This window comes from Amblyomma maculatum, chromosome 7 (genome assembly GCF_055883805.1).
Source record: "Amblyomma maculatum isolate TAMU_Amacu chromosome 7, ASM5588380v1, whole genome shotgun sequence".
NCBI lineage: Eukaryota > Metazoa > Arthropoda > Arachnida > Ixodida > Ixodidae > Amblyomma > Amblyomma maculatum.
In genome coordinates, this window is record NC_139350.1 from 61524598 (window position 1) to 61546668 (window position 22071).

The following is a 22071-nucleotide window of genomic DNA, read 5'->3' on the forward strand; positions in this document are numbered from 1 at the left end:
CAGTCGCTTTCGTGCTTCCCGAGTTATGTTCCTGGTTACCTTCAGTGTCTCTATATCCTTTTATTTTTGCCGTGCTGAGGACGACCCTGAGTAGGCGCCATCGTCACTCTTACAATTTTCACAGCGGCGTGGTCAACATTCGCAGTTTTAGGACGAGTGCTGATGATAGGCATAATTCGCTCATGAGTTAGCGCCGACAACGTTTGGCGCCATGGCCATATTTCTTAATTTTATAATAGGGGTGTGGATTAGGAACGTATGATCCGAGTTGGATCTTTGTATAGGCTGTTTCCGCAAGAATATGGAGGCAAAGGTGAAATCAGTGTTTTGAATTTGTTTTCACGCCTTATCTTAATCTGTGAGCATCGGATACGTTCGGATCTTTAGGCCATCTATTTCTCTTTAGTCATACTTAATGTGATTTTCGGAAATAACTTCACGGACAGTGTTCATTGAGCAGTGTGGGCCACCTGCTACAGCATTTTCTACAAGCAGTTTCACTTTTTGGAGTTTTTTTTGTTAGTTCTTATAAGCATCTCTAACAGGAGGCCGCCGTTTGATTAACTTCTTCAGTTAGTCTTACTAAGAGAAAAGGGTGAGAATTTGAGCGGCTTTTTTAGCATCTTCGATTTCAATAATTGGCAAACGTAGAAAGTTTCCTACGTTCTTCACAAGCATGAAACAAGTTTGGAAGCCTTCAAAAGTATAATGTTCGGCCTCAATGCCAGCCGCCAAATCAGGGTAGCTAGGCCCACAACGGAAATCATCGCTGTCTGGAAGAAGAAAAAGTCGTCAAAAAAGAGAAAGTACAGTTGCGATAAAGAATATAAGAAAGTGAAAGATGGAGGGAAGAACAGAAAAACGCGACTGCCGATTGCTCCCCGGTCGCGTATTGCCAAACCATATCCCGCAGGCGCACTGGAGCAGACGCCTTCAGCGAGCTAAACGGCGATTGTTGCTGAAAGATCTCTCTGAACGCAACCTAAAGGTAATATACACTCACAATGAACGGTGATTATTGCTGAAATATGTCTCCGAACGCAACCTAAAGGTAACATACACTCACCAAGTCAGGAAATGATTATGGGGAAGGTAACTGCTTAGTGTAACTGTTGTCATACCGACCGCTACTTAAAGGTGTCTGTACATGCAACCTAAAGGTAACATACATTCACTGAAGGCAGGATATAATTACAGTGAAGGCAATTGCAAAATATATTCAGACAAAAAATACAACACAGGAGTCGAACGCATGTTTAAGTAGCATCAGTGAAGAGATGTGTGGTGTTAATCCATTGCGCCATCAAAACGACGGGAATGCTCAGAGGATGCACGCGCCGGAGCGTCGCCTGCTCGAGTGCTCCTACGGGATATGGTTTGCTAATACGCTCCCCGGTCAGGTCAGCCAGAAGATGCCGTCAAGCTGGGCCAAAGTGTTGTTGCCTCCCGTGGAACCTCAAATGTCCAAACACTCGGAATAGGTCCCCCTTTTACCCCAGATGTGGCAGTGCCACGCACGGCTAAACGTGGGTGCTCAGAGTACGTGGCGTTGCATAATACATTTCAACGCCTGCTTTAGCAGATGCAACCTGCGGAGCAACTGGCATCTAAAAATTCACTGTTTCCTTGCCGCAGTGAAGTACGAAATTATGTAGTTGGACTCTCCCAAGCTGCCAGTTATCTTTGAACTCGGAAGACAGCAGAGATCGAAATGAGCAAAATGTATAAAAAATGCATTGAAACAGGAGGCGAGTGCAGAACCAAATCGCTTTAATTAAGCACCTTAGATTTGACAACGTGTCATCAGGGCATGCGGAAGTTCAAACGCTGATTCTCAACGAATGCCACTGTAGGCTTGGCCTTCCTGACTGCTAAATGTAACATTAGGCAAGAGGCTGAAGCCGAGCGGCGGAAGAGGCGTGAACACCTTCATATGCCGTATGTGAGTGTCCTGGCCGTTCTTGTGGTTTTCCAACACAGCGATCTGCACATGGAAGGCACGAACAGGGCGACCAGCCGAATCTCTTGGGGTGATGCGCACCCATCCTGTTGGCTCATTCAGGACAATAGTATCGACCACCTGAAGATCGTGGAAAGTACTTCCCACTCTGACGGAAATCCTGAAAACACAGATCAGAACAAACGTTAGCAGTATTCGTGCGTTCATGCTGCTACGAACAGCTATACACATGAGTGGGGCGTGAACTGCATTTAAGCAGCGCTAGCTAATACGGGCAGCATCTTTGGCCTAGACGGGAGTTCTCAAACTGCGCTCCACGGAACCTAAAGGTTCTTCGCACTGCTTTGTGGGTTCCGCGAGTCACCCACTCGAATGCCCCTGCCCCACAACCCTGGTCCCTAATTCTTCTTAACGTGCGGGACGGGCATAGGGCCCGTTTTTTTGGAGCCCATTTTGAAACACATTTTACAGTGTTAGATAACCTTATCCTATCTTATTCCTGTTTCGCGCCGTAAGCGAAGACACCATCCTTAGCATAGACCTCCGCATCGCGCCAAGATGCTGTGCGCCGCCGGCGTGCGTAGTTGCGACGGAAACGCTGGCGAAGGCGGCCCGCCCGGTGAATACGCGGAGTGCCATGCTTCGCGGTCACCACACCTATATCGAGTAATCCAGAGGAAAACGTGGAATTGTGGCATGGCCCACGAGTCGACGCTCATTGGGGCATGTACACTTGAACGCGAGCGGTGACTGCCGGCTTGACACCTGAGTTAGCCAAGACAGTCTCAATGAGTACGGTGCAGCGGGAGGACGTTCTGTCGCCAGCAAATCCATTCGTGGCGAAACAAAATCGTATCTTTCATCGAAATAGAAAGGTGCGTCTATGATGCGCTCCCGCCAGAACACGGATATGCGGATGACCAGTGAAAGCCGGGAAGCTCTTCACGTGATTATATGTGTAGTCCGGCCAGTCATGCCTTGACTGAGCGCCTGAATGCGATGGAACGTTGGTCTCATGAGTAGGTTTTTTTTTTTTTTCTCGATTTAGAGACCTGAAAATGAATTCTCCAAGAACCAGGCATTTGGTGAAAATCTGATCAGGAAACTCAAGCAAACAAAGTGTTTACAAAATCGCTAGAAGAGCGAAACCAGGATCCAACCACAAGCAATACCACCTAATTGCGATGCCGGGGAAATGGGGGGGGGGGGGGGGGGTGTAGAGTTTCTTGACAAATATTGATGTTTGCTTACGACCGGTAGTAAGCGCCGTCCCGGACCATGAAGGGGAAATAACTAGAATAAGACTGGGACAGAGCTTATTAGGCAAGTACTTGGAGATTATAACTAGCAGCCTACAGGTACGCTCAAGAGGAAAGTAAAAAAAGTTTTATCTTATCTGTAGACACCTAAACAGCTGAAACGTGGAGGCTTACGAAAAGGGCTCACTTAAGTTGAGGACAACGCAGAGGGCTATGGAACGAAAAATTGTAGGTGTAACGTTAAGAGATGGGAAGCGTGCAAAATGGGTGAGATAACTCAAGATAATGGCATTCCTGCGGAAATCAAGAAGAAATGAGAAGGGCATGTATTGCGAAGTGAGGGTAACCGATGGGTAACAAATTACGGTAACAAATTGGATTCCGAGGAAAGAAAAGCGTAGCAGCGGGTGGCAGAAATTTAGGTGGGAGGATGAGGTCAACTTCTCAGGGGTCAGGGGGATGCAGCTACCACAGGATCAGGTTAATTGGAGCAATATGGGAGAGGCCTTTACTCTGCAATGGCTTTAATCCGGCTGAAGATGATGGTGATGGTGAATGGCTGCTTGAGTCCTTGTCCCATACTTGTCCTAGAGTATGCAGTTGTGATCCGGCAGCGCAGCAGTACGAGCAGCTGCTGCTGAGTGCGACTGGGCAAAGAGAACCAAGAGGAGCGGCCTGCAGAGAACACGTAGCAAGCACCTGATGTGCACCATACCCTTGGACACGACGGCTAAGCGGGAGTGCGGGAGGGCGAGCCTAAGTCCCATGCACTGATCACACCCAGTCACGCAGTGAAGAAACTGGAAGTGTAAGTGGACCAGTGTAAATTCCACGGTCGGGGATGGAGGTGCTTGGCGCTGCTCTGTGTCAACGTTTCGCCGAAATTTAATAATTATGCAAGGAAGCGGCGCGAAAAACGGTACAGGGGTGGGAGGGGAGGGGTGGCAAGAAACGACTAACACAAAACCGAATGAACTAGGTATATTTCGCGCAGTGTCACATTAACTGGAGAAGGCAAATAGCAAAAGCAAGAAAAAACTGAACTAAAAAAGCGAACTGAAACGAACATTTAGAAGAACGTTCAAATATTTAATCACGTTTTTGGACAACAAATGCTTCGCACAGTTCTTGTAGTTGGCTAATGCAAGTGGAAAAAATTTATCATTTTTAAAACAGGAATGTATTCACAGGTTGCCACATGTACGGCTAGTGCGATTCTTCTGCCTATTCTGACATCGACTGCGTGCTCTCACAACTTGTTGCTTGGCATCGGCTGATCTGGCTGACATAGGTGGTTCAACGTGACAGAGGGGAAAAACATGAACAAACTGGTTCAACTATCTTCCCCTCTGCAGTTTAACTTATCTTACATCGGATACTTCTTTTCCAACAGATATTTGCACCATTCGCCGCTTTACATCAGACTCCTAATATCGGAGACCTGGCGGGCAAGCCTTTGAATATTTGAATCTTTGAATATTAAGCCAAGAATGACTTCTTTTGAAATTGACCTGGCTGGCAAGGCCTTTCCCTCCGTACCAAAGGCAAAACGTTGGGCTCTACAAGATTTTGCGTTCCGCATCCTTGAATGAAATCCGCCGCACCCGGGGCTCTATATGTGCTGCCCAAGCCACTGACTACAAGTGGCGCAAGATCGTAGCCATCATTCACAGCCCTAGACCTCGTTGTTCCCAAGCCCAGTAAGCTGCCCACATATTGGGCAATCCACAAGTTTCTGATGCGGTCAACAAAGCGCTTAGCCTAGGACCAGTTTTGCCTACACTCTCAGCTTGACAGAGTGGAGCTGCTTTCGCTTGTGAGATAGAACGGCGAGGGAGGAAGCTGAGGACCTTGGCCGGTGGATCAGCGAATGCGTCGACGTCGTAAGGGCAGCTGTACAAAAAAAGCCTCAAGGGACTGACGACGATCGCCTTACTCCAAGCCGCTAGACAATAAAGGCGGTTTCTCTGTGATGGAATGGGACGCTTACAAGCAAAAAACAGCCGTGAAGCCGTTTCAGACAACTCCATGGTTTGTAAAATGTGGAAGTTCAAAATGTGAACAACGAAGCTGAAAAGCAGTGCGACGAGTTTCAGTTTACCAAGCTGGCTGGTTAATTAATCATATTAAGAGCCTCAGCTTGGCGGTATTACATTATAACCCGTAGAACCGAATTCCCTTTCAGAAGGTAGTTTCTAGCAATATACCTGGCAACACATAGTCGGCTCCTTTGCATCGTTTGTTAACAGTTGTGCTGGCTTACGACCCGTTTCTGGTTAGAAGTACTGAAAAGGTAACTAATTTTTTCAGAAGCAAGTGTCTGAAGGAGACGGGTGCTCTTTCAGTTTACCTGAAGGACACTATTAGTCCTTGGCCCGCAATGCGGTGTGCGATGTCGTCAGAGAACGCAGTGAAGAAAAAGCAGCCACCCGCTTTCAAAATTCCTGTGGCGTAGACATTGGAAGCTTTCTTGAGCAGTCCTATCCGCGCTTTACTTTCGTTGAATTTGAAGAAGAGGTGCAGTAGAGGGCGTGCATAGGATCTTGTACTGCACACTGACCAAAGATGAAAGGAGGCCATGAATGACGTCAATACAGATCTGCTCCTTCGATTCGGCGATGGCTACATGATCACCTGTGAAATTCAGGCAGCGGCTTCGCTCGCAGGGGCGTAGATCACCCCTCGAAATTTTCAGAGCTCTGCATGCTCCTCCCCCTATCCCCGCCACACATCTGCTTTTCTCGGCATTTTTTTACCAGTGACTAATAGCACATCTAAGTTTATTTCTGGCTATGCGACTGTAATCTAGGGATGTTTAGCAACTTTACAGCATGTTTTTAGGCATCATAAGTGATTTAGAAGTTGCCGAACCAAATTCATCACGCAATAAACTCCCGTCCGTGAATTAAATGCTTTTCTAGGAAGAAAGTGCTCATGTAGGACGTGTTTCCCGACTTCGAGAAGATTATCTGCTTTTTTTTTTCTGCGCAATCCGAATTTGTAAAAAGTGGAGTGTCTTTGGGTGCTTTTAAGGAATGCCTCAACAGGTCGTGCCCCCATCGCACCTCCGAAAGGGTCACGATGCAATCTGGGAAGCTCACTCCGGCTAGTTATCCGAAACCCATCATCAACAGCGTAACCCACCATCTTTTGAATAAAGTGCGTCTTCCGACTACATGAAAGAGCTTTGAAAGAATTTCCGTCAAGAAAACAGACACACATCTCCTACGTTCATGCCATTAGGCAACGGCTGAAGATCGGACGAGGCTGTATGCGTCTGGTCGCCTCTGCACCAGGCAAACTAGCAAGCTGTGAAGGTAAGTAAACTGGGAACCGTAAAAACGGGAAGAGTGGCACGAAGCACGAGACAATTTGTGCAATGCAGAAAGAAAAGTCATCCACTCCTCTGCCATGTACTGCCATCAATGTGGACTAGAAAGGCGCTGCTTAAACGGCAGTTAAGAGAGCGACCAACCGATGTCAGAGCTACGGCTCCTCTTTCTCTATATCCACTTTCACTCCCACCCTCCTCCCTTCCTTTACGGGTCCACAGAAACACGTGTGACAGATACTGCGCCTTTCCCTTCCTGTGAACCATTCATTATTTATTTATTAATCATGTGGTAAAAAGTGAATACAATCAAGATTTACAAAGGTACTACGAGAACTGTAGCAAGCATTCGTTATCCACAAAAAAAGTGAGAACTGGGAGAACTCGTTGAGAGTACCTTCGCTATGCTTATTCAACAGACAGGTTACTTAGATACGGCTCAAGTGATCGTTTAAAAGTTTTTGTCTAGGTTTTGCTGTAGGCCGTCTGTGTTTAATCCTATACTACATTAAATACACTTGGTAGTACATTTGGTTGTATTTATGGCTTCTTGTCTTGCTGTACCGTTTTTCGGGTAACTTCTCGGTTTGGTAGCAAACTAGCGGACCCAAACGTCTTTCATTCTGCGATGGTAATTGTCAGACATGGCAGTAATTGAAATACAGTAATGAAATTACTGTAATTTATTTACTTTTCCGGTCATTTGTAATGTAATGAATTCTTTTTCCGGGTTAGTAACTTAATAATGTAGAGAATTACTTTTTGCTATAAATTTAACAGCAAAAGTAATTTTTTTCAAAATTACGTTTGCTAAAATGCGCTACTACTGCTTCAATAGACAACAAAGTATAATGCCGCGAAAGCAGGAACGACGTGCGGTAAGCCGAAACCAGCGTAAGGGATCGGCAAAAGGAGAAAATAGACCAGAATAGTGCGTCTGAGACCTCGTGTGTCAGCCATTCAATGGAGAATGGCAACCATTATCCAAGCAGCAGGACACAAGGCATCAAGGGATGCCGAAGGGAGAGATTGTGCAAGAAGGCTGGTTAAAATCTAGTTGAGGGCGCGGCGCAGTGGCACTCCATGTTGCGTCGGCTAAAGCACAGTCGTGCCTGGTTACACTCGTCACCACGGGGCTACGAAGGATTGGGAATTGGAGGGGGGGGGGGGGGGAGGCGGAAGGGTCTATGGCGTGAGCCACCGTGGCTAGAGCATTACTGAGCAGTGAGCACAAATGTGCCGACGTCGATTCTTGGGACTACGGAAGCAGTAAATAACCTAGCTTCTTCGGGCTCTTCATATAGCGGAGACAGCTCTTGGCCAGCAAGACGCGGAGTTCGCCGGTGATTTCGCGACCGTTCGACCATGCTTTTTTTTTTATACGCGATAGCGTTAAGGGCCCCGTGTCACAGAAAAGTCGGTGTCGTCGTCGGCGGCCGCCATCCCGCGTCGTCCGGCGTTGGCCGTAAGCGAAAAATCCCAGAAGCATTAATGAATAAAAACGAGTAGGAAAAATCGCCGACCTGAGGAATCAAACGTGGGCATCCGGGGTGCAAGACGAGCACGCTAACCACTCCGCCACGCCAGCTAGATGGTTTGAAATGGACAAAGGCGCGTGCATTGAATGCGGTGTTGTCTCAGAAATGTCCCTTAGAGGAGTGTATTGTGGCGAATAATAATGATTATGAGCATGTAAATTACAGAATTACAGAGCACGCAGGTAAGCGAGTGGCAAATTACTTTTCCGCTGTACTTCCTCTTCGCTTGGCGTGCACGTAGCGCCATCATGCGTGTGGCGCACGGAATAAGATAGACAGGGCATGGCCTCAGAGATCTTCATCGCGCCGGCTCGGATCGCCAACGATGTTTCCGACGAACTACGACTGCAACTTGAGGCCCGCGCGTTTCGGAAAAGTGGCTGGCAGCGCTGCTACGTCCCGGAAGGATTAATAAATAAAAATGAGTATAGCAAGTTGCTCTATGCAGGAATTCGAAACAGAGCCTCCCATCTCAGTTCAAACTCGCCGTATTTGGCAAGTATCTGGATAGCGGTATCATGTCAACTAAGTCTTTATGTCACTCAAAAGCGCGACAAGCAAATGAGTAGACGGCGCGAACGGGGTGCGATAACGCTATTGCGTTCCAATCTTAAAGGTGAAGCTTAGGCATCCTCCATTTTTTTTTGCGGTTGTCTTGTTTTTTTAATGACAAGTGCTGTAGGAAAGAGGGAAGGAATAGCTCTCTGCGACAGAATTTGGCGGGAGGACGAAAGAATGTGTGCATTTCGCGTATGGAGAACAAGTTGTTTTGTTTACTAGCTTTGCTTAGTTTATGCACGGATGGAAACTAGAAAGTAATTTAATAGTAATTGAATTACTCATTAGACGTAATTGTAATGTAATCTCATTACTTTTGGAAACAGCAATGAGTAATGTAATTTAATTACTTTTCTGCGATTTTGAGCAAAGTACTTATGTAATGTAATTTAATTCCTTTTTCAAAAGTAATTTTGTCATGTATTATAATTGTGTTGTATAGGCGGGTTGAGCGTTATAGAGCGGCACGGACAGTGAGAGACTGTGTATAGGACGGCTCCGTATTATATTACGTCCAGATGGAGTTCTTGAAAGTGCACTAACGTACATCGCTCACTCCACGTGATTCTTGCGCTTCGATTCTATCGTAACACGGCCGCTGAGGCCGCGTTATAACGGAAGCATTATGACGAACGTCCTCAGGATCAGCGGCCAAGCTCTAAGACTTTGAGCCACCGCGGCGGTGCAAACTGAGAGTGAAATACGTAGCGCGGTGCGAATGAAAGAATGCGAACAAATTACACAACAGTAAATCCTGTCTGAACCGCACTAGCGACTACAAGAACAGAACCGTGCCGAGGCGCTGCGTGTGCTTGGGGTTGCGCGCAATCAGGAAGAGGCGCGAGAATGCAGCAACAACGGCAAGCCGAACAACTACGCTGTCATATACCATGAAAAACTCCATCGCCTATCCGCTGGCCCCACTGCACACGAGGGCAGCTGTGAATCGCAGTGTGTACGACGAACGCTAATGTTTGCCAAAAAGCCGGCATTGGCGTAGTGAGCGAAAAATCGCGGGCATAGCTCTGGCAGCCGATATGGGCGCCCTCTGATGGGTAGTAGGGATTGGTAGCATTGTAACGCGACCAGGTGGCATGGCCCATTTGGCAGCTGCTGCAAGCTGAAGCTTGTGAATTCAGAGAGCAGGGCGAAGTGAACGAGCCCTCCATCCATTAAGAGTTCGACATTCTATTCCTAGACCAAGCAGCCAGGTTCGTACGTGGCACGCTAAACAGTATTTGTGAGATAACAAAACACAAATAATGAAGGTCTTTCTCCATCTGCCCCGAGTACAGCGCCTACAAAGGATTGAGAGAGTGCGAAGTGCACGTACTACGAGAAAGAGATCTCCAAGTCTAACACTGTCGCCTCATTCCCTTAAGGGCGGAGCTTGTGTGTCCCCACCATGTTTGGTAGTCATAAGTATAACGAAAAGATCGGGCACTAAATCTGTGGATTCCTTCAAAAACAAAGGCCGTAGAGAAATCCCTGTCACCAGTAACGGCAACCTACACAGGACATGGACTAAAACGATCCTGGAGGCACATCTCACATAATGAAAAGGTGGCCAAACAAGTGAAGAAATCCTAAACAAAAATTCAGAGTAAAAAAAAATGAACCGTATGCAAGAGAGAAAGTGGAAAAAATATCTACATCCTGCCGGGAGACACGAAGCCATGAACCTTCGCACGCTGCATGCGATGAATGGATAAATAGTCGGTTCTGTTAGATATTCCCGTCCCAAAGCGACTAAGCCTCTGAGGGACGCCGTAGTGGAGGGCTCCGGATAATTCTGCACTGACATCGCACAGTACACGGCCGCTTATCTCTTCGCCTCCACTGACGGCCAGGACGGCTGGAATTGCATGTGCTTTGTTAAAGTCAGCAGTGGAGCACTCTAACCGCTGAGCCATCGCGGCTTGACAAGTGTACGAATTTGGCGGTTAATGGCTGAGGGTAAAATAAACAAAAAGTAAGATCTTTATTTGCTGTTCGCACGATTCACAAACTATGCTGGTGAAAGTTCACGTTAAGTAACAGTGTGCCGAGAAAAAAGGAGAGGCAGTGGAGCTACGTCGTGTACGTAATCCTTACAAAAACAACCGCACTGCTGCGGAGGCTCTCTTAACTCTTACTTCTGAGCCCGTTTGCATAGCCAGACCGAAAAAATAAACACTCCCCTCCGCTTCGCGAGGTCAGAGAGAGTGCTCGCTTCTTCTATTGCAAAAGGCCCCTCATCCATCTCCCTAACTCGAAAGATTTCTGTATACGCATAGGCGACTGACATTCGCTTGGAGCCGCGATCGCCAAGGAAGCCAGCGCCACTTTAGCAAGCAGCGCCGATAGTATTGCACGATCGCCCCAAAGCAGCCGGCGTAGCAGACTGGATGGCATTGTGCGAAAAAAAAAAAAGGCATCGCAAAAGAAAGCGTGCGAATAAATCGATCTTTCGGCAGCGATGTACGCCTAACTTGTGCTTTATATATCACTTCTTTTATTTTGGAGAGGAATTTTAAAGGGGAGGAGAGTTTTGTTTGTTTTTTTCAAACAGGACACGTGTATGAAGTGAAGGAAGTGATATCCCGCTCCTCTGGAAACACAGCAAATTGCGGCCTTCCGACGATCAACGCGCAGCCACACTTGCTCTTAAAAACGCAAGCATTAGGTGGGCTTACAGCTGTTTATAGAGAGTGTTTGCGCATGGCTAGTACGGCCAGCGCCACAGCGTGTGTCACTTATCGATACGATCACACGGTATAATTTTGATGTCCCAACAATGCGGTGCCCGAATTTCCTATGCATGGTCGTCTGTCATCATTTTAAACAGTTATTTCGGACTAAACGTGTCTGAGTGCAACCTAAACTGTTTCTGCTCAGGCGGAAGCGCAGGGATGGTGCCATTGTGAAAGCGGAATCGTGCTGCGCCGCGTACCTGGCAGTTTAGGGAACCTGCAGTGCTTAGGGGGCTGCAACTGTACCGCAGCGTGATTCAAATATGCTGCTGATAGCCTCTTGGTTCACGATAAACGACCGAGCACATTCAGCAGCATTATAGATACGCGTGTGACAGATAACGTCCTTGCCTGGGCGCTCTGGATGTAGCCCAGTTATCTGACACGCGCCATTCAAAGCTTCGACAAAGCATGCAATCTGATCCCTGCCAGCTCATGCAGGTGGCGTGTCAGCGCCCTAAAAAGCCGCCTCAGAATTGTTTGCTCTTCTCGCTATGTGTTACGGCGCGACGATCGACGCAGAAAACTTCACTGCAGGTTTCCTATAGGCCGCGATGCTGCTAGTTGCCGCGTGTGTAGCATATTTATAACACCAGAATTATAGCAGTTCGAGACGACAACACAAGCAGGAACCAAAAATGGTACTATTTAACGTAGTTAAACCATCGAGTTGCACGGCCAAAAGCTCTTCTGCAAAGACAGAAGTAGACGGAGACGACGATATGCAATGAACAGCGCGAGAGTATGTCGCACTCTCCACGCGGGGTACGTGATTGGCAGCGGTGATATATATGTAACTTCGCATCCACTTTCCACGAATAGTTCCTGGGTTCGAATCCACTCAGTTCCGACGGAATTTTAGCCCCCGTGGTTGACAGAGGATTCACGCAAGCTACAGCTTTTGATTTGACCGTCCTAAGTATTGTGCACTAAAACAAATGTGTACACAATGCAACTGGTGTGCTACTAATTCGAAACAATTTCGCTCACCATTTAGCCAAGTATAGCGTGTTTATGCAGGTACAGGAATCATTGGACGTAAAGAAAATGACATGCGAACGCAGAAATCAGTCGCTCATTGACATCTGCCATAGGTTAGATGAAATATTCCAAGTTGGCTCTCGGCTGATTGAAGCTAGCGGACCTAAGGCTGTAATAAGTTTCCACCAAACACTTCCACCTCTGAAGATATTTTCACTTTGGAGGATACGGGGTATAACCCTTTCGGACGATATATGTAATCATCCATCAGTAAATAAAATAGCTATGCACTTTCAATCAAGGCGAAATAATCTGGGAAACCCTACGTGATCTATTTCTTTTTCACAATTTCCCTGCATACCTCAAAATTTTGCAATTTAGAGTTTGTACGACGGGCTCAATAGAAAGCTTCAGGTAAAATGTGGTTCTGCAACGGGCATTCTTCCCCTCGTGCCCTTGTTTTCTGAAACCCTGCCGCGCGTGCACTCCTCGCGCCATGAACGACACTCGGCGCCGGAGTTACGTTTGCCCATTGCCTATAACGATGCGTAAGTGCTATATTTATTTGTACAGGTCGAGGGAGATGAGGAAGGCAGGCTGGCGATGGAGCCGGCAACTGTAGCCGAGCGTGCACTTGCTCCATGACGTAATGAGGAATCGTACTCGGCTGTGCTACTGAACATATGCGTCAACATGGCTCTGCATGTGGTGCCCGGCGTCTCGATACTTCATGGTGGCTTCGCTAGGCCCCCTGGTGAAGGTTTTCTCGAATTATTTCTATCGACAGGCCTTTTTAGGATACTCACTTGTACAGCAATATGAGGTTGAGTGCTGCGATTGCATACATGCACACTTGATATAAGCAATCTACCATCAAAGCGACCGAGCAACCGCGGCGGGGACAGAAGGAAAAAGCAGCCTACATTATGGCACATTACTAATTGACGTCTTACGCCAGTCACACACAGACTTTTTTCTTTTCCCTTCTTTTCCACAGACCCATCAAGCACACATCTCTTTTTCATTTGGTCGCAGCATCACCTACCTAAATTTGCGTAAGAAACTTGTCATCATTCACACGACATATGTTGGTCACCCATAGGGCCCGTGTACACACAGCTGGGTCACCGTAGACATCGTCCGCGCGCATTCACAAATGGCAAGCACCAAAATGAGATGCGCAGCAGTTTCCTCGTGAAAAGCTACGCCAGAAGGCATCGCAGAATGCGGAGGTATGATTGTAAGTGGATCCTAGAACCTGCGACTGAGCGCGCCTAGGTGTGATCGAAAATTTCCAACCTTGGGCGATTTGGCCGAAATACAGAACACTATACTGCATAGAACACTATCGAAATCTCATTTGTGACGCTTAAGTTCGTGCCTGCATGAGCTAGCCGGAAAATTAGTATACGATGGCTTTTCCCATTAGTTCTAGAGACACGAATATGGTAGCAGGGCCACGACGCATTTATAAGCGACGAAAATGCCGTTCCAATCCGCGCTCCCGCGCGAAACCTTTGTCGAGTAGCGGCGCATGCCACCGCGAGCTCGGGCCACGTCAACACTCCTCAGGGTGCACCAGAGCAGCATCGCATTCGGACTCGAGCCGATCACATGGAAAGCTGCACGCTCTCCAGGACGAGGACCCTGGGGAGAACAAGAGGCCTACGAGACTTGGCACCAAAATGCCGCCAACCCACGCGTCCCACATGTGCTCGGCGTTAGCGTCGTCCACAAGACTTCCTGTCGGGCTGCGTCCTATGCGTCAGCGTAAAGTGGTAAAGTCTACGAGAGTGATACAAGCCAATTAATTACCTTTTGGGGGTGTAGCTTTCGTCCCGACTGTAGTCAACGTACATAACCACTGCGTGAATTGCCATCTTTCGGTGAAACTGAATATTTACTTCGTGCGGTAGAATACCGTCAGATTGCCAGTAATTGTCAAGGCAGTCGTCTAGCAGGTGATTGATGCCATACCCTGCGAAACAGTGCGAAGAGGAGAGGTTACTTCAGAAATCTCCCACACGAATTCGATGTTCACTTGGGACTGGGGATCCAGTGCTCACCAGGCTTGCAAGATGACAGAGACCACACGGCTTGTGCTCCGGCGTCCCGGACACCGCGCTCCATCTCCAAACGTGGGACGGCAGCATTAATGGTCCTAATAGGAAGGCAGATAAGCAAGAAAAGGCGACAGGGTCATCCAGATTAAATAAAGTCGTAGCACAACGCTCGTACGAATCTAGGAAAGCTTATACTCTTTCGTCCACCCGTTACTCAGGATGACACACATGAGTAATTACCGGGGTGTTGGATCAAAATGCCTCTCTTGCAAGGCAGCTAACATTAGAGTGAATATAAAAAATGGCCTGCGTTCAGCCACAGCGCGAAATGCACGATAGAGAATAGCGGGGAAAAAAAGCCAATGTCAATGGTTGGTTGTTATTCAGCTGTCATTTAGGGGCCAATGCAAGAACGAGACGACAAGCAGTTCTGTTCTGTCCTAAAATTAAAATGTATTATCAGCTAGCCCCTCACCTTGTTCAATTGAAGCCATATTCTAATTTATGAACAATTCAGATAAATGTGGGTCACAACTGGTCACGCAGGTTCATTCTGCGTACCTGGTTCCGGTAACGACCTCCCCGGGAAAATTTTTCCGGAGTATATGTCCCCTGAAAAAAAAATGACCCCGGAAGAAACGCCCCCGGAAAACGTCCCCGATTGCGAAGTAGGAAAAAATGTCCCGAAGCGAGTACAGACTTCCTCGCGGTTAACTTTAATGATGAATGCTACAGAGTTTCCACCTAACGGCATAGAAGTGACCAAACGTAGAACTGATGTAGGCGTTCATACCAAAATAAAAAATCTATTATGGCAGTGCTGCCATAGTGACCGCGCATCGTATTTGACTTATTTGCGGTGGAAATGCGAGTTGACCACCAGCTTTATTGGGGCGGGAGCTTGGGTCGATGTGTTAGGATGACAATGGTGGACGAACGGTTAAGCCTCGGCCCGCCTTCGCTAATTAGCATCTCAACCAACAACAAAAGTTCAGTAAGGATTCTAAACTATAACCAGAATGTGATTTGAACTTCGTCCCCGGAAGGTCTTCGAGGTAGTTCTAGAGAAGCCTTATGTTTTGGGAAGTTTTGCCTGATGCCGTATCTGCCGGGGCCTTTTTTTTCGGTGACGTGTTTACTTACACCCCTGCGTACCCACAACCTGGTGCAAGCGGAGGCATTCTTTTTATTCTTTAAGACCTCGAGATACCGAACGCACTCCATGACTGCTAAATAAGAAACACAAAAATGACACCTATTTATTTCTCAAACAACAAGATGGAAAGGAAGGGCGTGCGTATATTTTCTTTGCAAAGCAAAGGCACTTGTGAACAAAGAGAAAGCGGCGTTGGACAGATGACTTTTCGTGTACAGACCATAAAAATAAAAGGCCACATAAACACCACGAGAAATGCCAACATTGAGGGCCCAGAAATACTTGAACTGATGATGCGCGCACAAATAACTAAAAAGAAGTGGCAGATACCTCCATGATTATAACGTGCTGGAAATGTGGGCTATAGCGTACACTTATGGCTAGCGGAACGAGCGAGAACCGTGAGAACTGGTAGATGTGGCGTCTTGTGGTTCATGTTCTTTTCGCTACTTCCAGAAACAAACTCAGCATAAGGACTGTTTAAAGTTTTGAACACGCACAAAACAGCTGCACTGGCATGCGCAGAAATGACAATGAGCAAACGAATAGTCAACCAAAACAATGTTAGACCGCGTGATCACGCTCCAAAGGACAGCCATAGAGATGGTAATTTGGTTTGATATGGTTTGTATGTTTTCACGTCCCAAAGAGACGCAGGTTATGAGAGCCGCCGTAGTGGAGGACTGTGGAGATTTTGACCAGCTGGGGTTCTTTAATGTGCACTGACACCGCACAGCCCACAGGCGCCTTGCTTTTCGCCTCCGTTAAAAAGCGGCCGCCGCGGCCGGGTTTCGACTCCGCTTTCTTGGGTTCTGTAATCCAGCGCTGGAAGACATGAGCCACTTCGGCGGGTGAAATGGGTACTGAGAACTGAACAGGCTAATAGTCAAACGACAACTTGAACACAGATAAAAGAACTGGAGTTACGAATCAAGTAGCCATTCGACGCCTCCAGTGGCCACACTGCAAAGAGTGAATTAAGCTTGTAAACGGGACAAACGAATAATTAAGTCTGCCGCACGTACGAAATAAGCATGTCCCTCAATTCATCCATGAAACGAACTAGAAACGGCCGATGTACAGAACACACTGGCCTGAGTTGTGCGCTGCTCGGTGTAGGCAGCTGTTGTGGGATACCTTCTCTCAGTCCTCAAACTGCGGAATCAGAACAACCCGAGGGCCCGATTCCCTAGCGTCGAATAGTGACATCCGGTCGGGCGAACGCCGCAAAGGCTCAAATGCCGTCTGGTGTTTGGCAGTCCATGCAGTTCCCGAACGTCGGATATCCAGACGGTCAGAGGAATCAGACGAACGGCGCCCGGCTCTTACATACGGCAGTGCCCATACAAAGCTGTCAGCTGTGTTTTTCAGTTCAGAATTACGTTCGTGGTCTCGCACGGCGGAACCGTCTGCGCCGCATCTCACATGGACGACAGTAACGTTTACTTGGGTATACATAAATCGCATATTTGTAAGCATGCATGATATTTCGTTTGTCGCGTCTACGTATGTAGAAGGACTGGTCATCTGTACGGTCGAAATGAGTTTAGGAGGAGAAGATAAAAAGCAGTCGATTTTAAATGGAGAGGAAAATGAAGACGAGTAAGTAAGAATTCAGGTTCTCCTAAAACCACCGGAAGACAGAGCACAAGACGATGCTGCTCTTTTGCTCCTGTCATCTCTGTGGTTTGTCTTTAGGGTGGTTATAATATGAATCAGTACCAACTTGGCAAGGCTTATAGGTATTTTTATAGGCATTCTGCTCAAGGCCTAAGCAACTGTATTCGTTGCCGAATTTTGCGGTATTAAAGAGCGCCAGGTCAGTACTTCGACGCGCCAACTATTGTATTTATTTATTTACGAATACTGCTCTCTCATATACGAGACAAAGCAGCGGCGGTGTTTCAAGCGCAATGGTGGTTAACCTGCAAAAGTTGTGATGTTCCTACTCGCCTTTCAGGGATAAGTTCTAATTATGCACACAACATGCCTCCGCATCTGTGCCGAGTCAAAACGTCGTGGAAGGAAACTGTCCAGCTCTCGGCGTATTTCGAAGCCCGTAAGTGTACGGCATGTGTAATCCAGAGACACCTGCTCTGTAGCGCGGCGCCTTGCTGAGAGCGAGCCAGACATAGCGCGCCAACGCGCACCCCTGTTTTTCCGCCTTCATGTGCGCTATACTCTCTGTGCCTCTTGAGGACCGTGTACAATAGTGAAGGGCATAAAGAAAAATTTAGAGTCACTGACCAAGTCAAAGTTTAATGAAAACGTAGTGAAGTACGTTTTGCTAAGGAAGACGATTTGGTTTGTCATCTTACATTCATCGCGATCCACACTAGACAATAAGCGCACGCTAGATCCTAGTCCTGAGAACAACTGCCCGATGCACCAGTTTCTTACCGAACGCTGCTCGGCTGTTTCTAGCGTGAGTCATGCTGTACCTCGCCATGCTACAACTTGGGGCGTCGAGCTGCATGCGTTGGTAATAAAAGGGCGGTCCGGTTAAGCGGAATATTATAATGGGAGTTCACAGACTAGATACACCCCTTCAGCCGACTCATCCCTCAATCTTTCAAGAGTATTTAATTAGTGTCATGCAGAGCCTTTCACCGGCAACAAACTGTGACATACATATACGGGTAAAATCCTTATTCTTTGCATTTGATTTCCGACATCTATATTCCGCCAACACCTGCATTCAGACCGAAACGTTGGCGCGTGCTGATTCCATATCAAGGAACTACATTTAGCCTCCAAACCAACATTACGAGCTTGGTGACGGCAGGCGCCGAAGGGCGAAATTTATGACTGAGCTGTATTATTAGAAATAGTAGAGACCCACATAATATAGCAAGTGAATCGCTTTATGCACATTTTATTTTAACAACACGTCTTAAAGCACCCCGACTTAGTTATAATTCCCCGCCTGCTCATTTTCTTCGTGTTCTACGTTTTTCATTTTTGTAGTCGGCGCGTAGCTGCCCAGAGACCTGCTAATCTTCTTAGCGACATCCTTACCGCGCATTTTCATCTTTTCACAGAATAATTAGTTGCCATGTCACCCCTCTTTCCGCGTGACCCCCCCCCCCCCCACCCACTTACACACACCCCCACATGGAGCGCTGAGCCCGGTGCAGTCTGCACCACCTAGAGACGCACCTGAAATGACACCCAATGTGTCAGAGCACATTTTGTTTTCCTTCTTCGGCGCGTTCTTCAGCCTGATGCAGCCAAAAGCGAACAGTGATATGCGGACACGTTCGACAAAAGTGTCATGCTGACGATGCTCAAAACAGGTACAAATTGTGCCGAAACCTAACCAATAAGATTTAAAGTAACATAAAGCAAGAATATGACAACTACAACCATCAGAACGTTTAACCAGAATGCTCGGCAATGTGGCCTGGAATGCATGACACCAGCGCCACGAAGCGTTGGCCGCTGGTGTCATGTGAGCACATTCCCAAACTGCCTAGCTCAACAACCCGACATGACTTGCGACTGCAGGCGTGCCTTCAAGTTTGGCCACAAAACTTAAGAAGCAACATTGAAGCCTCAAGAAGCCTAACTCATAATAAGCCCGCGCTTCTACTGTTTTTTTTTCTTGCAAGTGGCAGCTCTGAGTCCAAACGTGAAGGACGCGCGAGTAGCTGCATGCCACGTCGGGTTGCCGAGATAAGCAAGCTGCACTGTGTTTTACTGTGAACTGTTTGAGCTCAGCCACCAGCTAAACGTGGTGACACGGGCACTAAAGGCCGCGCTCACAGCGGCCGCGAAAGAGAAGCCATTTAATTCAGCGCTGCGCCTATTGCAAGCCGCCGCATCCAACGGCCAAAACTTCGCGGCACTAGCTTCATTTCAAGCATGATGTGGAGCAGTCGGGTTAAGTTGACTGATAGCTTTACAGCTGCAACGAGACAAGATTACACAGTGACTCATAACCGAACCGAAAAAAATCGTGATACCCGGCTCTATTCTTGCCGTACGCGCGGCTGTCAAGAGTACGGGTCACACTCCATTTTGCAAAATGGGGGTGGGCGGCAGGAAGCAGGCCTTCAAACGAAGCACGTACTTTACTGCTTACTTGTTTACTCTTTGCCCAAGAGCCAGTTAGGCATTACACTTTGGGAAGGGGTAGATACTTAGAAGATAAGGCAGGGCAAAAATTACAAATACGAAACGAAAGCAGCATGGTGATTCGAAAAATAATCAAAAGGAATAAAACACCAACGCAGCACACAAGCCAAGGTAAAGGGTGTGAAAAAAAAAATTCTATTGTGTATTTCATGCGGTCATAGTGCGCCGAGATGAAATAAAGGTGGATGCGTACACTATGAAAACACACGAAACAAGAAAGATGGCAGATGCCCATAGATAACAGTTCCAAATCTAACGATTGTTCGGCCCAATTTTTTTTTAAAGGAAAACGGCGATGGAGACACCATTTCTCACAACGTTAGCAAAACAATAAATAAAATCACGTTGGTAGCCACATCGGTGCATCATTCCGCTGATAATGAATGCACAAGGTTTCACTTATGATGCGGGGCTTTCAGATAGTCCGACGTCGCAATGGAGTGCGTTCTGCCGGCCACCCCTGCTTTGGGAAATAGGATGCGCCTGGCACTCTCGACCGCAACTGGCGCGTACGGCATCAACCGTGCCGCGTCTCGAAATTTTCCTTCTTTAACGAGTCACTTGTAGTAATCGTTTTTTCCGTTGCAGCCGCACATAAGTTCTTTTCAACATCGCCATTATCATGGCTGCTAACTCAGCTATGCCTAAAGCCGGACAAATGCCTCTCCATAGCCCTCCAGTTAAGCCCATGCTACGCCGGCTGCGTACCCTAATTCCGGCAAACTTCCAGATCTCATCCGCCAACCTGACACTTGCAATGCTTGCCTTTTAGAGAAATCACGTTCGCTGAGGTACGGGAGCGTGGTCGCCGTGATTTCGCGAAACGAGGTGTCCATGATGCAACCACGGTGCAACTAAAATATCGATCGCAAGCACCTGTTTCTTCGTTAACTCCACGGACACGCTGTCGCTTAAAATTCGTCATAAAGCTTACATGCATTAGCTGGAATGGGACGCACGCCTTCAAAATAAAATCACGAGTTTTGCTTACATCTTAGCCCAGTTCCGGATCGCGCTGGCCAGCAGGAATGAAAACCTAACTTCGTCGACGTCTTCGTAGCACTTTGCTGAGCGGGGCTCTCGGCGCAGTCAGCGCCGCCTAGACAGTAAGCGGGGACGCAAAAGATGACGAAGCCTCGCCTCCAATCTTGGCGTGGCCTGGTTGCTGCTCGCTCTATTAGTACATTCGTTGGGTGCGCGCCGTTTGCCGCTTGTCGTCTCAACACATTCGTGAATTCAGTACGCGCGCCATACACGCGCTATCAGCGCTGGTCACTGTCAAGCCATAGACGCTGACGACGCGCTTTCTAAGCGCGCTGGTAGCCTTAATCGTTGTCGATGGGTGTACAAGCGATACAAGCCTTTATCTCGGCTTCGTTCGAACGAATATAGGTGCTACATTTACTCTCGGAGTAATATGATGTACGAATGGCAGAATTTTCGCCAGCTAAATGCCATCTGTCCTTAGAAGCCCCGAACCTCCCCTGTTCGCCTCGGGGAATATGGCGGTGCTCGGCGATGCGAGAGTCGCCCGATTCGCTGCGGATTATTGTTTGCTCGCAAAAGTAAAAGTGATGCGCAACACCTTCATGTGCCATTTTTCGCGCGGTATACAGAGTCGCCATGGAAACGCGACCACTTAACATGCGGGATATTCAGTTATGAGCCTTCTTCGAACAGCAGTGGTCACTGTTCGTGTTATTTGTTATTTGACATGCTTTTCGTAGCTCAGGGCGTGCGTCTGGATTTACTAACCAGGAAGAAATAACCAAACTAACGGACTCCATGAATGCCGCGAACGCGCATGCGTACCCTCGCCCACGGTGTGGATAGTCTTATTGATTAAAGAATTCAATGCGGGCAAGCACATAAGTTCCTGTACAGGGAGAAATAAACTCTCCGACCACGTCTGAGCTCCATGTTTTGTTGATGCAACTTCATTTCTGAGATTTCCATCAAAAATTCAGGACAAAAACATATTAGGATGGATATGACTTCCACTGAGTAACATTTTATTTTTACTTAAAAAACAGCAAAATGCACATAAAAGGGGCACTCAGTGGGACGTTTCTATCGAAGAGACAATTGAATGAATTCTTTTCCATGCCGCGTCATTACTTAGCTAACCATTCATAGGTAAACATACTTGGCTTAGCTAGTCACCTTGAGTAGGTTCGCATTCGCCAACACCTACTCCAAAGAATATATTGAAGCAAATAACAAGGGTAGATAAATCCTACAAAGCTCATTACACCATCAATACGAGTACCCTTCTTGCGGCCAGGGTAGCAGAAATCCTCACCAATTGCGACAGCCGAAGAATCAAGGCAGATGAGTCAGAAAAGATGCACGAAAG

General features: G+C 47.4%; 1 protein-coding gene across 1 annotated transcript; it reads right to left on the reverse strand.

The window, feature by feature from the left end:
- Nucleotides 1-1730: 1730 nt before the first annotated feature.
- LOC146183545 (anaphase-promoting complex subunit 10-like) lies at nucleotides 1731-20799 on the reverse strand. The gene is made up of 4 exons (XM_084609141.1): nucleotides 20707-20799; nucleotides 14426-14520; nucleotides 14175-14337; nucleotides 1731-2120 (listed from the first exon to the last, which is right to left on the reverse strand). Coding segments are annotated over exons 1-4 (546 nt in total). The 5' UTR covers nucleotides 20709-20799; the 3' UTR covers nucleotides 1731-1834.
- Nucleotides 20800-22071: the final 1272 nt, after the last annotated feature.